The sequence below is a fragment of the Diabrotica virgifera genome, chromosome 7, assembly GCF_917563875.1.
Source record: "Diabrotica virgifera virgifera chromosome 7, PGI_DIABVI_V3a".
Lineage (NCBI taxonomy): Eukaryota > Metazoa > Arthropoda > Insecta > Coleoptera > Chrysomelidae > Diabrotica > Diabrotica virgifera.
This window is the reverse complement of record NC_065449.1, coordinates 101,386,165-101,400,362: the sequence shown is the minus strand read 5'-3', so window position 1 is coordinate 101,400,362 and position 14,198 is coordinate 101,386,165. Positions and strand designations below refer to the sequence as shown.

Genomic DNA, 14,198 nt, shown 5'->3' with positions numbered 1-14,198 from the left:
TAGTATTACTTGTAATTTCGAATATCTGTTTGATTAAAAAAACAAAAGATATTAAACTATACATTTGAAGTCAGAGCAGAACTGTTTACCTCCAAGTTAACACTTGGACACATTGTGAAAGTATATGGCACTTTCCCTATAACAATAAAAAATAGGTACCATTGAATATAACAAAATATTCCTACGTGAATTTCATAGTTTATAAAAAAGATACTTACATTCTTCTTGGCGAACTTCATTCTTGCCTGTAGAATAGTCACTACTTGTTGATGAAATTGGCATTTATAGGTTAGAATTCTCATTTTTCATGGTTTGTATTATATTTTTGTCAATACTCTCGCTGGCAGTTAAAATATTATCATTTAAAGCTAACTGTAACATTATCTTTCCCCTTGAAGTCATTTCAATTATCAATGTGAGCAATATTACTTAACACAACTTAAATTCGCAAAACACGTGTTAATCACAACAATCGTTTTTGTCAAATGGTGAACAGCTCATTCACAGCTAGCTGTTACGTGCATGAAGGCGGTATGTTACAGAACTTGATCAGGACACTAGTGGAAGAAGGAGGTATGTGCTATTTATGTTTCATACCTCCTTCATCCACTACAAATATAAGTAGTTGTTGATACATACCTCCTTCTGGACATTAGTATTTCTCTTAATATGGCTCTTAGAATGCTACTGTTAGTTCCACAAAACATATTAACACATACCTCCTTCATCTACGAGAATAACTAGATTTTTGTAAAAATGTTACATACCTCCTTCATCCACTCAGCCCTTCAATTTTATACATGTTTTTCAAAAAAGGTAACACTTTCACTAGAATAGGTAAAACACTGAAAAATAATTGGGGTTTGCTTAATAAAAATTTTTTGTAACGCCATCCATTTTCAAGATACAGGGCGCGTTGAAGAAAACAAAATTTTACACATTTTTTACAATTTTGCCGAAACTACTGGCAACATTGTGATAAAACTTGGCGGGTTTTAAGAAGTAGTTATTGTGCATGTTTTGACATACAATTAAGGATTTGATATTCATCATTAGCGCGCATAGGGGTAATGGTCTGAACTTTTCAAAGAAAAAAGATAGTACGCCACTGACATTTCAAATTAACAATCATTTTTGGATTCTCCATTCAATTTGCGATAAAAAAACTATCTTCTCATTTTTTTCATACGACGCGCCGTTTTGCTGCAAAAAAATAAAATATACCCTATTCCACGAACATACGCTTGTTTTGGATTACTTCGACAACGAATATTTTACTGTGTAAAATAAGAAGAACGAAAGTAAATTGCAAATTACATTGTTGTTTATTGGAATAATTATTAGCGCCATTTACTTTCGTACTTATTATGTTGCACAGTAAAATATTCGTTGTCGAAGTAATCCAAAACAGGCGTATGTTCGTGGAATGGCCCATATCTTAACGCTTCCAAGGTATTCGAATTAGTTTTTATAATGGATGTACGACGAGTTTATTAGTCCATTCTTTCACGGTTTTTGCTCTAAATTTTAAAGGACCGCTTGGATTGACATGAAATTTGGCATACGCATAGCTTACATGTCAAAGAAAAAAAGTGATATTGTGCCGATATGTGCTTTTCCCCTGGGGGTGACTTTCACCCCCTCTTGGGGGTGAAAAAATATATGTCTAAAATAAGTATGGAAATGGATAAACTGACTAATTTTAAGTAACTTTTGTTCTATAGAGCTTTTTCCCCAAGTCAACACTTTTGGAGTTATTTGCGAGTGAGTATGTTCATTTTTCAACAAAATAACTACATTTTTAGACAAAAGTAAGTATGTTATCGAAAAAAACGTTCTTAGCAAAAATACAGCATGTAAAAAAGTAAAAAAGACGGTGTACGTGTTAGGTCTCTGGACCTTTTAGAACCGGAGTTATAGCCAATGAAAAATAGATTAATATTCACCTAATTTCAAATAGCATATTTCGAAGTGAAATATCCAAAAAATTAAGCAATATTTGGGGAAAACCCATTATAACTTTTTTAAAGTGTTTAAAAAAAGCTTTATTTTTGTTTTTATAAAAAGTTTCTAGCATTAAATTTAAGTAAGTTACGCTCAAAATAAAGTTGGTCCCTTTTGTTTTGGCAAAAAAAAAATCGGGAAGACCACCCCCTAATTAGCAACTTAAATGAAATTAATCGTTACCGCTCCACAAAATATTTTACTTATGTTGTGTTTATATGATCTGTAAGTTTCATCGATTCAAAGTGCTTATTTAAAAAAATTGGTTTTAAATTAAAAGTTTCAAAAATTTTAATTTTGAAAAATATACTTTTTTTCAAAATAACTTAAAAATTGTTAGAGATACCAAAAATCTCAAAAAACAAAAAAGTCAGCATTGCTTTTATGAATATCATGTATTTTTTTGTTTTTCTGTTAGACAAAAATTTATTAAGATTTGGTGTTTCTAAATTTGCATACATTCGTGATCAGTGACTCGTTCAACCCCTTTTAACTACAGCCCTTTCAAAAATAAGGACTTTGAACCGATGAAACTTACAGATCCTATAAACAATACATACACGAGTCAAGAAACTTGTGAAGTCGTAACGATTAAGTTCATTTGAGATACTAATTAGGGGGTGATTTTCCCGATTTTTTTACCAAAAAAAAAGGGACTAACTTTATTTTGAGCGTAACTTGTTTACTTTTGATGCTAGAATTTTTTATATAAAACAAAAATGAAGCTTTTTTTAAACACTTTAATTAAGTTGTAATGAGTTTTCCCCGAAATGTGCTTCATTTTTGGTTATTTCACGTTAAAGTATTCCATTTGGAATTTGACGAATATGAACCAATTTTTAATTAGCTATAACTCTACTTCTACTAGGTACAGGGACGTGATATTTACACCATTTTTTTTTTAAATTTTTACAGGCTATATTTTTGCTACACATGTTTTTCGACAAAATACTTATTATTTGAGTTATTTGCGAAAAACCGTCTAAAAGCGTGGTTATTTTGTTGAAAAAATGAACATATTCACTGGCAAATAACTCGAAAAGTATTGACTTAGTGAAAAAATGTATACAACAAAAGTTACTTAAAATTAGTCAGTTTATCCATTTCCGGACTTATTTTGGACGAATATTTTTTCGCCCCCAAGAGGGGGTGAAAACCACCCCGGGGCAAAAGCACATATCGGCACAATATCACTTTTTTTCTTTGACTTGTTAGCTATGTGTATGCCAAATTTCATGTCAATCCAAGCGGTTCTTTAAAATTTAGAGGTTTTGCAATATTTTACCGTTAAAGAACGTACTACAGTATTTCTCATGATCATCTTTCAGTGCGTCACAGTTTTTCGATTTCTTTCTAATGCATTAAATTGTATGTGACAGAAAAAAGGCACGTCGGTGATTACATTTCGTCGGTGACATTTTTATAACATTTATTCTAGTTATTCTAGTTGTCGATAGATGGCGCCATAATAAAAAATAATTTTTTTTTAATTAGATAATAATATTACAAATATAATCTGTATAATTTATAAGACTATACAAATCAAAGAAAATACCATTTTATAAATGCAAGAAACACTTTTGATTTGTTTTTATTCCAAATTGAAAATAAAATGTGACAACTGTCAGATTTAACTAAAATGTCATGTTAGAATAAATGTCATAAATGTGTATTATCACGGACTTACCCTTTTTCCTATCATTTGTTACGCACTGAAAAATGATCATGAGAAATACTGTATATGTACATAGATGTAGAAACTACTAGAAGTTCAAATACTTTGTAAGGGTAAGATGTTTAATTTTTTGAATAAAAATTGCTCGTCGTATGAAAAAATAGGAAGATAGATTTTTTTTCACAAATTGAACGAGGAATTCAAAAACGATTGTTAATTTGAAATATGTCAGTGGCGTACTATCTTTTTTCTTTAAAAAGTTCAGCTCATAACCCCTATGCGCCCCAATGATACATATAAAATTTCTAATTGTATGTCAAAAATGCACAACTACTTCTTAAAACTCGCCAAACTTTATTACAATGTTGCCAGTAGTTTCGGAAAAATCGTAAAAAATGTGTAAAATGTTGTTTTCTTTAACACCCTGTATCTTGAAAATGGATGGCATTACAAAAATGTTTTATTAAGCAAACCCCAATTATTTTTCAGTTTTTTACCTATTTTAGTGACGGTGTTACCTTTTTTGAAAAATATGTATAAAATTGTATCAAAAAACGAAAAAAAAACCGAAAAATGCGGTTTTTTATTTTTAAAGGTGCGTTTCACCAATTTTAAAAATTTGAAAAAATTCAGTGTGAAACATTATGAAAAAATACACGTTATATATTTTTTTCGTGAAAACGAATGTATTAGTTATTTTTTTATACTCATTTAAAATTTTAAAATCGTTCTAAAATTTAAATTTTCCGTCAAAAATTAAAAAAAAAAATCGGACAGAACTTTTTAAAGCTTACAACTTTTTAATTTAAAGTTTTTCGCTAGTTCTCGCTGCGGCTGAGATAAAAAATAAAAACATAAAAACCCTAATTAGGCTCTAGGTGGGTCACATGACCACTTAGGGGGCTAAAAATTTTAGAAAGTGAGTTTCACTATATATGCTAAACGGCGACCTATATGGAATTCGAATCAAGTTGGGGGCACTTTTCATCATCTTACCCGACTAGGCCCTTTAAAAATTAAATAAGTATATAATTAAAGTTAGGTTATGTTATGCGTGGAAGTGACTCATGGTTCTTAGACATTTACAACGGTTGCCTACTCCGATTAACCAATGAACATTAAGCCCGCGATTACGTTAATTTGAATCGTTTTATGATTAATCGTTATTTTTATGTCATTGATGTATGGAAAATAGTAAAGAAGTTATGAAATAAATATGTTTAGCGGATTATAATACCTAATTATGAAAAACTGTCAAGATTTGGATGGTTTGGTAATTAAAATTAATCAGGACCGGTTGTTCACGTTTATCCAACGGTTAATGCAAGATTTGAGAAAATCTAGGACTTCAATCTCCATTCTACACTGAAGAGTTGTCGCGTATAATGAATTTCCATCATACTGGATTAACTATTGAATACATACCGTCCATAGAGTCAGCTAGAATTATGTGAATTAAAATTACTTGTATAATTTATTGTTAGGATTTAAATAATAGGTAATAAATTTGGCCACACTACAGCCTGTACCTGGCATTCTAAAATTTCATAAACATTTTATTACGTTAATACATAATGAAATTTTAACGTTTTAACCTAACTTATAAATATGTATTCTTATTTAAGCTCCTACAATAGGTACACTGTACAAGTATAATAAATAACTTTTCATGGATAATTCAAAATAACTTTTTACGGGAAACAACACCAAAATTTCAAATACAAAAGTATAAAGTAAACTAGGAAGATAAGAGGCCTCTAGAATCAAAACCTGCTAGATGCATTTTACATTTTTATTTTAGGAGACTAAAAAACATTAAAAATGTAAATTTCTCAGAAAGTATTCGGCATTTCTTAAGCAAAGTGGCATCAATAAATGTCATAAAATTGCGTATTTGAGCCGAAAAGTTATGTCTGCAATAGATACTTGAACTACTCCATCACAGTCGGAGTAGGCAACTGTAGTAAATGTCTAAGAACCGTGGAAGTGACTAACCGTCCAAAAGAAAGAAAGCTCATTCCATGGCCTATCTTAATTAAGATTTTTTCGATGGTTTGTTATATTTTATCTCTTTCTTTTTTAGTGAATCCTGCTTTTTTCGCTGCTGCTTTGAGTCAAGCAGCCAGTTGGGGCCTGATGAGAAATTTTGCAGGTGGCAGTAATATCGCTAGTGGAAGAAGCAATATGATGAGCAGTGGCGGAAATATGGGAGGTGGAGGCGGAAATATGGGAGGTGGAGGTCGAAATATGGATAGTGGAGGTCGAAATATGGGCGGTGGAGGTCGAAATATGGATAATGGTAACCAAGAGGTCAAAGTACAAACTAACGGAATTAATATTCGTAAGATTTTTAATCAATTATCTTATATTGTGGTAACATTATTTCATCTTTGCTGCTTTAGTTATTAATCTTCTTCGGAACTATATACCAGAATTATTTGCTTCCTTAGTTTTTTTTATGTATTTTTGATTCATTTTTAAACTTTCGATTTTATTATAGATTATAATAGACCGTCAGATTTCAATATGATGCTCAACCAACCTGGAAGAAGCAATATGATGAGCAGTGGTGGAAATATGGGAGGTGGAGGTCGAAATATGGATAGTGGAGGTCGAAATATGGGCGGTGGAGGTCGAAATATGGATAATGGTAACCAAGAGGTCAAAGAAACCAACGGAATTAATATTCGTAAGATTTTTAATCAATTATCTTATATTGTAGTAACATTATTTCATCTTTGCTACTTTAGTTATATATTATCTTCTTCGGAACTATATACCATAATTTGCTTCCTTAGTTTTTATTATCGATTTTTCGTTTATTTTATGTATTTTTGATTCATTTTTAAACTTTCGATTTTATTATAAATTATAGACCGTCAGATTTCAATATGATTTTCAACCACGATTTTATCGATTCATAAATTGGCATAACGGATAAAATTATCGCAGCACACGCGATTTTGTAAACGAAAGAAAATTCAATTTTCAGGCAGATTTTTCTAGGAAATTTCAGTTTTCACATATTTGATTCACGCATATTTTTCTAGGAAATTATACAGTTTTCACATATTTGATCCTCCTTGCTTTCATTTTTCAGTAGGTACTCTCAAAGGCTTAAGGGATAAAATCTTGGCTGAACTTTTGAAATTTGACAGTCTATAACATCAGTTACTAACCGACCATGCTCTAATCAATAAAAACACTGATTTTGTTTAGGAAACATGCATAATCAATTTGGTTCATATCTGTATAGTATAGACTATAGACTAATAGATAACTGGGGCCTATTGATATAATATAGCTCATGTCCTGGTCAATTGGCTATGACAATGCCATAAAAAGGAAAAAAACTCATGTCCGGCTGCGAGTGTCTTATTATGTTGTAAGCATGATACTATGACAGTAAGATATGCACACTTGCAATTCTAAATTCAATCGACTGGCGCATGACGTCACTGCGAGACTAAACCAGGGAACTTGTGTGTATCTTATTTTGACGATGAATCATATGGCAACGCTGTTTCATTACTATAAATGAATAACTTGAAACTTGAACTGTTAACGGTGAGTGGCCCTTGATGCCATATGTTGCACTAAGAATTAATAACTAGTTACTTTATGTGAATACGTGGTTTGAAAATGCATAATTTATTTGTAAAATTAATTATAGAAATATATGAATCTACGATTTGATTGTGTACATTACAAACAAAATAAATAAAGCTATAAGAAAGATATAAAAAAGATATAACGGCAGTTTTGGTTTATATTTGATTCAGAGTTGGACCGCCATCTCCATATAGCTATTTCAGCATCCTCATGCATCCTCAGTGAAGCTATGCAGTCACAACTCTGCTATAAGACATAAATTAAATATTAAACAATGCCGGTAAAACGTAAATAATTTGAAAAATAAACGAAAAGCGTGTCATACTTCAGACTTTATGAATATTATTTATTATAATAAATAATTATTATAATAATTATTATCCCAGAGACTAGGCGCAATACGATCAAAAGCGAAGTCGAACGGGAGATTAACAACTAAGGGCTAGTTTTAGATCAAGTCCCTAATGAACTCCTTGATGAGCAGATTCCTGAGATTCCCATACCAGAAACTCAACCTGACAATACACAGCAGGAAAACAACGAGTTACGCGATAGTCTAGCAAACGAAATGGCTCGTGCCGTACAAGAGTTTAACGGAACAAATCCACTAAGCAGACCACCGCTACTACGAATAAACTCTTGTAAGCAACTAGGTGCGCTGTTACAAGTTTTGTTTAAACAGCAACATTGTTTAAATAAAACAAAACAATTTTAATGGAAAATGCTTAAATTCTCTTGTTTTTTACAATGTAGAAACTTGAAACTTTTACAGATTGTAGCTAATTATATGAACTATACACAATTTCACTTTTTACGTTAGTTGTTTACGTTATGCTTCATAAATAAACAATAAAGGTTCAAATTTTTGCCGATTCCGACTGCTTCTTATGTTTGTACATCATGTTTATAAACATCCTAAGCGGTGACGATTTTGAACGCTCATATCTTTGTTTATATGTTACAGTTCAAGTTGATTATCCAGTTGGAGTTGACTATTCCTAGTTCGAGTCAACTCAAACGGCTGGTTTCACTGAAAGTTGATTATAAATATAAAATGAAGATTTTTATTCAACATTTACTAGTAAAAGTAGACTCCAACTAGTTAGAGTATACTCTTCCCAATGCCATTTAGTAAAAGTTGATTCACACAAACCACCGATTCTAGAAATTAAATAATGTTACTGGAGATTAGGCCAGGAAATGAAACATTTTGGCTCCCAATTTTTTCGTCCAACATGGATTTACTTGAAATTTTCACAAAAGATAGGGAATAACCCAAGGATCATTTTCTAAATCATGCCGCTCTACGCTAAAACCTTAGGGGTGGTTGCCACCCCATCTCGGGGGCGGGAATTTTTCATTACATTTTAACCATGGAAATCGATGGAAAGTGTAATTCTAACAAAAACATGTTTCTTACGTTTTGCATTTGCAAAAAAATAATATTAAGTATATAATTAGACCTTTCAAAAAAAGTTCTAGCATAAAAATTGAGCGACTTGCGATCAAAATAAGGTCGGTACCTAGTTTTTCTTCGAAAAAATCAGTGAAAACAACCCCCTAACTACCCACCCAATTAAAATTGACCTTCGGCCTTCTGTAATTCTTTTTATATATTATGTATTATCAATACACCCAAGAAGTTTGACCTACTTAAAATTTAGAAAAATTGGAGTTTAAAAATAAAATATATATAGCTCCAACAAGGGTGGTTTTAAGAGTTGAAATATTATGATATTATATTCTAAAGCATAAAACAATCATTATCTAACTAATAAAAACCAAATGTTGACCATATTAAAGTTTAAAATGCTATTTTATAATTTTTTTTACAATTAGAGGTAGTTATCACCCTTAAAAAACCAAAAGCGTACAACGGATAAATATAGAAACTGAACTAGGGGGTAAAATGAGCCTAATCCCAAAATTTTTGTACAAATCGATGCTGGACGAAAAAATGCGAGGTTTTGCCATATTTCAGCTTCATTTACTAGCTTATATGTGCAAATCATGATAAGTACTACAATCAGCAGTTGAGACGGTCAAAACAAAAAGACGCAGTCATCAAAAAAGCACGTGTGATTATACTCATATAATCAACATTTACTGAATCGATCCAGGAATAGTTAACTCCAACTAGTAAAAGTTGAATTAAATTTTTCAAATCAACTTTTACTGCTCGTTTTAGTTGGAGTTGACTCGAACTAGGAAAAGTCAACTCTAACTGAGAATCAACTTGAACTGTAACTTATAATAAACATTGGCGCTTATTCTTGTCAAATTTCAATACGATACGAAAGAAAACTTCAACCAAAACTCGAATTCAAAAATTCGTGTTTTAACGTTGTCTTAGAAATACCACCGGTAAAGACGTTTAGTGCTACAATTAACATTAGAATTCGTAATTCGCGAGAAATTAACAGGGTCTACACCATGCAATAGTAAAGCATTAGAAGAGATAAAAAGACTGCGAAAACTGTAATAGGTCTAAATAATGATTTTGATTTAAGAAATGTTGAAGAAATTACAGAAAATGTACAATGTATGTATCAAATGTTGAAATAAATGCAAAAAATGTGTCTTATCATATACATCCTTTTTTTTTAAACATAACGATATATTTTAGTCTCGAAAATTATAAGACTAAAAAGTAAAAAATAAAATTTTTTTTAAGAAACGCTTTTTTTTAGTTATGAGTGACTAATATTAAAAGTATTATAAAAAAAAACTCGACTAAAAATCAAAAAATAAAAAAAAATCAAACTCGAAGGATTATTCGAAAAAAACTGTTAGACAGATTAACTATACAAAATTCTCACACATTCGTTAAGAAATTGAAAAAATCTAACACATTCGTTAAAGAAAAACGTGGGGCGCGTCTTCATCGAATAAATGGTTTGAAGGTAGATACTTTTTTACTTTTCGCGCCCCACGCTTTTCTTTAACGAATGCGTTGAGATTTTTTAAATTTTTTAACGAATGTGTGAGATTTTTGTATATTTAATCTGTTTAAAGTTTTTTTCGAATAATCCTTCGAGTTTGAATTTTTTTTTATAATTTGCTTTTTAATTGAGTTTTTTATATTTTTAATTTTAATCACTCGTAACTAAAGAAAAGCGTTTCTTAAAAATTTTTTTTTCATATTTTTTTATTTATGATTGTTTCTTCCACCTTCAAACTGCATCTTCTGATTACAGTTTCCAATACTAAGTTTAATAATATAGGGCAGCGTTTCCCAAACTTATTTTTCCGCGGCCCGGTTATTTTTGTGCTTATCCTTCGTGACCCACTATTTTTTTGCATACCACTTTTACTTTTGAGAAGTATGCAGTTATTTCTGGTTAACTAAAAACTTCACGTTTGGAGGAAAATATGTTAATTTTATCCTCAGGTCCGGTTCCACTTCCAAACGGTTCCTATATTTATTTTTGAGGAAAACTAGTGTTGAAAACCCTGCCTCACCCTTATAGGTCGTAACAAAAGGAATTAGAAACGTTATCGCTTTTAAAAATATATATTTTATAAAGACAGCCAAAAACCTATCAGTGGTATTTTCTCAAATATGTCTTTGAGTGCCCTAATCACACGATAGTTCAATTACTGACTCAATAGCTAAATCCGGAAGTCCTGTCTCGGATTCTGCGTCCATTATAAATGGATTTCTTATCCATGCTTTGTTACTGTGGATGGGGGAAAATATTCCTTCAGATTTGCCTCCAGTCCTAGCAGGTGTTCCTTGAAAGCCGCTTAGTCCAAGTGGTGAAACCGCTCCCGTCTGCAAAAATTTCTGATTCGGTTTATTTGTGGATTCCTATTTAAAAATGTCCCCTATAAACAAATCTAAAGGGTGCCGGGCGGAATTTTTGGGCAGAAATTGGTTAGACAATTTTTTAAACAAATACAAAAGACCATATTTTTTCTCTTCGGAACATATATTTTTAAGTTTTGTGGGTCATTCTAAACAAGAAAGGTATCTTGTAATTTTTCTCAAAAATTGATAGTTTTCGAGTTATAGGCGATTTAACATCTGAAAAATGCGAAAATACGCATTTTCGAGGCCTAAAAACTCATATTTAAATTAGTATTTCTGAGGTTGCCAGATACTTAAATTGAAGTTTAAACATTCAGCTTCAAGATTCTGAAGAGTGATTGCGTCCAACTTTAATTTAACTGTCGTTTCTTAATTGTTAATTATGCATGTCCATCCGATTTTTTTGCTGGTGCGGCGCGCTCTATTTTAATATTCTCCAATTTTCCCCCGAAAGATATTTTTTCTAGATTCTTTTGGATATTCTAAATAAAATAACTTTCTTGACATTTTTCTCAAAAGTTAACAGTTTTAAAGTTATAAGCGATTTAAAATCCGAAAATGCGTTTTTTTGGCATTTAATCTTCAATTTAAGTATCTGGCATTTTTAAAAATATTTAAATCGCCTATAACTCGACATCTATCAATTTTTAAGAAAAATTAAAAGAAACCTTTCTTATTTAGAATGACCCAAAAAACCTAAAAATATATGTTCCAAGGCAAAAAACGTGATAAGTATTTGTCTATGTATTTGTCTAAAAAATTCTTTAAATAATTTCTACCCAAAAATTCCGCCCGGCCCGGCACCCTTCAGATTTGTTTAAAGGGGGCATTTTTCAATAGGAATCCACAAAGAAACCGAATCAGAAATTTTTTCAGACGGGAGCGGTCTCACCACATGGACTAGCTGGAATATCACCCGGCAATGAATTCACGTTATACTCTTTTTATAGTTCTGTTAGCTTTGTAATTTTCTGCTTCCACTTGCTTGTTTCTGTTTGTAATTTGCTGCTTCTGCTTGTTTTTTTTTCTGTTACAGCTTCCACCTTCTCTTCTACTTTAAATACTGTTACATTGCTACCTAGTAAGTCATATTTAAATTGTTCAATAGGTCAAAAATATCACAAAGATAGGCTGCCTTGATTAATTAATTGACATCATGAAAACTGTTTTTAAATTGAAATATTGCATCCCTGCCGTTGGTGGATGTCGTTCTAAGAACATTGAAATTTCTTCATTCAATTCAACAAATCTTTTTAAAACATTTCCTTTTTATAGTCAACGCACTTCACAGTGTAAAAGAAGATCACGTTCATGTTCACTTCCCATTTCTTTGCACAAAGCAGATAATACTCTTGAGTTCAGTGGGCAAGATTTTATGAAGATAAGTTTTACACACTCTTGCATAGATTTGGTTAAAAACGGTGGCATTTTTTTTGACACCTAATGCCTCTGTGGGTGCTACAATGCACCCAAACACATTCTGGGGCTACAGCTTTGATCCTCGGAGAAGCCTGCGTCAGTCAGAGCGCGGTATTAAAAAGCAAGATGTGAAACGGCGAGGCGACCCGGCATTTTGCGTCCGTGGCCCGGTACCGGGTCGCGACCCAACATTTGGGAAACGCTGATATAGGGGATAAAGAATTTCCTAGTCCACAGTACATCGTCCTTTTTGGAAGATGATTACAAAAGTCTTAAAAATGGTTTTAACTGCTTCGTTTGAGCGAGTCTACCACTTTCTGAAAAATTTCAGAGTACAAGTTGGACGCGTTTCCGCACGCCCCTCGCCTAACCTGTAGCTCTAGCGCGGTTAGGTTTTGTTATTACAAAACTCTTGATTTTCAATTGAAAGTACTTATATTTAATCTTGTCCGACAAATTTACAGCCTCGTTTCGTGAGTCCGACAACGTAAATATGTTAATCACGCGGGACGCGGAAACGCGTCCAACCTGCACTCTGAAATTTTTCAGAAAGTGGTAGACTCACTCAAACGAAGCAGTTAAAGCCATTTTTAAGACTTTTCTAGTGTGGACTATCCCTATCTGAAAAGATCTGAAATGTAACCTTGCCAAGCAATTTCACATGCCGGAATTGTTTTAGGGCCTACGATAGGTTCGTTTCAAACTCATCAAACATTGTTGGAACACCTCCTATATTGGACACCATAAATAAAATAAAAACAAAGAATGTAATACAATATTTTACTTATTATTTTTTCAGAAACCCCAAATGGAAGTGGGCGTTCAATGTTTAATAATTCCAATGACACCTCTTGGGGATGGCAACAAAACCGAGATGTTATCAGGAGGGAAGTATCAAGATATTAGCAAATATTCCGTTTCAGATATTTTTAGATTAGATATTGACTCTTGAAATGCATGAGATTGTGGTTATTTGTTGTTTCTGTTTGTAGTAATTAGAATATTTTTTAAAATATTTTAATTATACCTATGTGTAAGCATTGTACAATGTACACAATTTTTGCAATAAAATATTGTACGAGTGTCTTGAAACATTGTTTTCCTTTCGTGAAGCCTTCCCCTATACACCGGTAGTACTGCAGTCAAGTAACTTATTGTATATATTCCATTAAGTGTCAGGCTTTGTCAGTCAAGCACCTACTTTTGCCACCCTAGTTTTTCTGGTGCTTTAAGCTGTATAAGGTTATCCAAAGTATACAAAATATAATGTGCAACATCTTCAGGTTTGCCCCCCCCCAAATTTTTATATTGGCGCCCCTGGATATTACTCATCGACGTACGTTTCACTTAACGTTTTGATTTATCTTGTTTGAAAATGAATCATGACGTTTAGGCAAAGATAGAATTGAAACACTACATTTTAGAGCATCAAAATCGACTCACTTGCTGAATGTAAACATGTCTCGAATTACCTAAACCTGTTATCTGATTTGAGTGTTTTTTTTTTGTATGTTATAGCCTTATTCTTTAACAATATAGCTGTAATAATAATGTTGCTAGGGGCAGGTATTTGTAATTTTATACCGGGTGTAATAATCACACTGTGTTTTTTTTTAAGTTTGGAATACCCTGTGGAATATTCTAGCATATATATTAATGAAATTAAAACTCAATTGA

At 32.0% G+C, this 14,198-nt stretch overlaps 1 protein-coding gene across 3 annotated transcripts in view; it reads left to right on the top strand.

Annotated features, from left to right (window-relative positions):
* LOC114332392 (TAR DNA-binding protein 43) overlaps positions 1–13,613 on the top strand; it is a 102,042-nt gene extending 88,429 nt beyond the window's left edge. Inside the window, exons 5-7 of one of the 3 annotated variants that reach the window (XM_050657162.1) lie at positions 5,763–5,891; positions 6,264–6,368; positions 13,321–13,613. In XM_050657162.1, coding sequence (XP_050513119.1) covers positions 5,763–5,891; positions 6,264–6,368; positions 13,321–13,427 — 341 coding nt within the window. In that variant the 3' untranslated portion in view covers positions 13,428–13,613. Of the gene's footprint in view, positions 1–5,762; positions 6,021–6,179; positions 6,369–13,320 lie in introns of all 3 variants that reach the window. The other 2 variants (XM_050657160.1, XM_050657161.1) reach the window with 2 other exon arrangements.
* Positions 13,614–14,198: the final 585 nt, after the last annotated feature.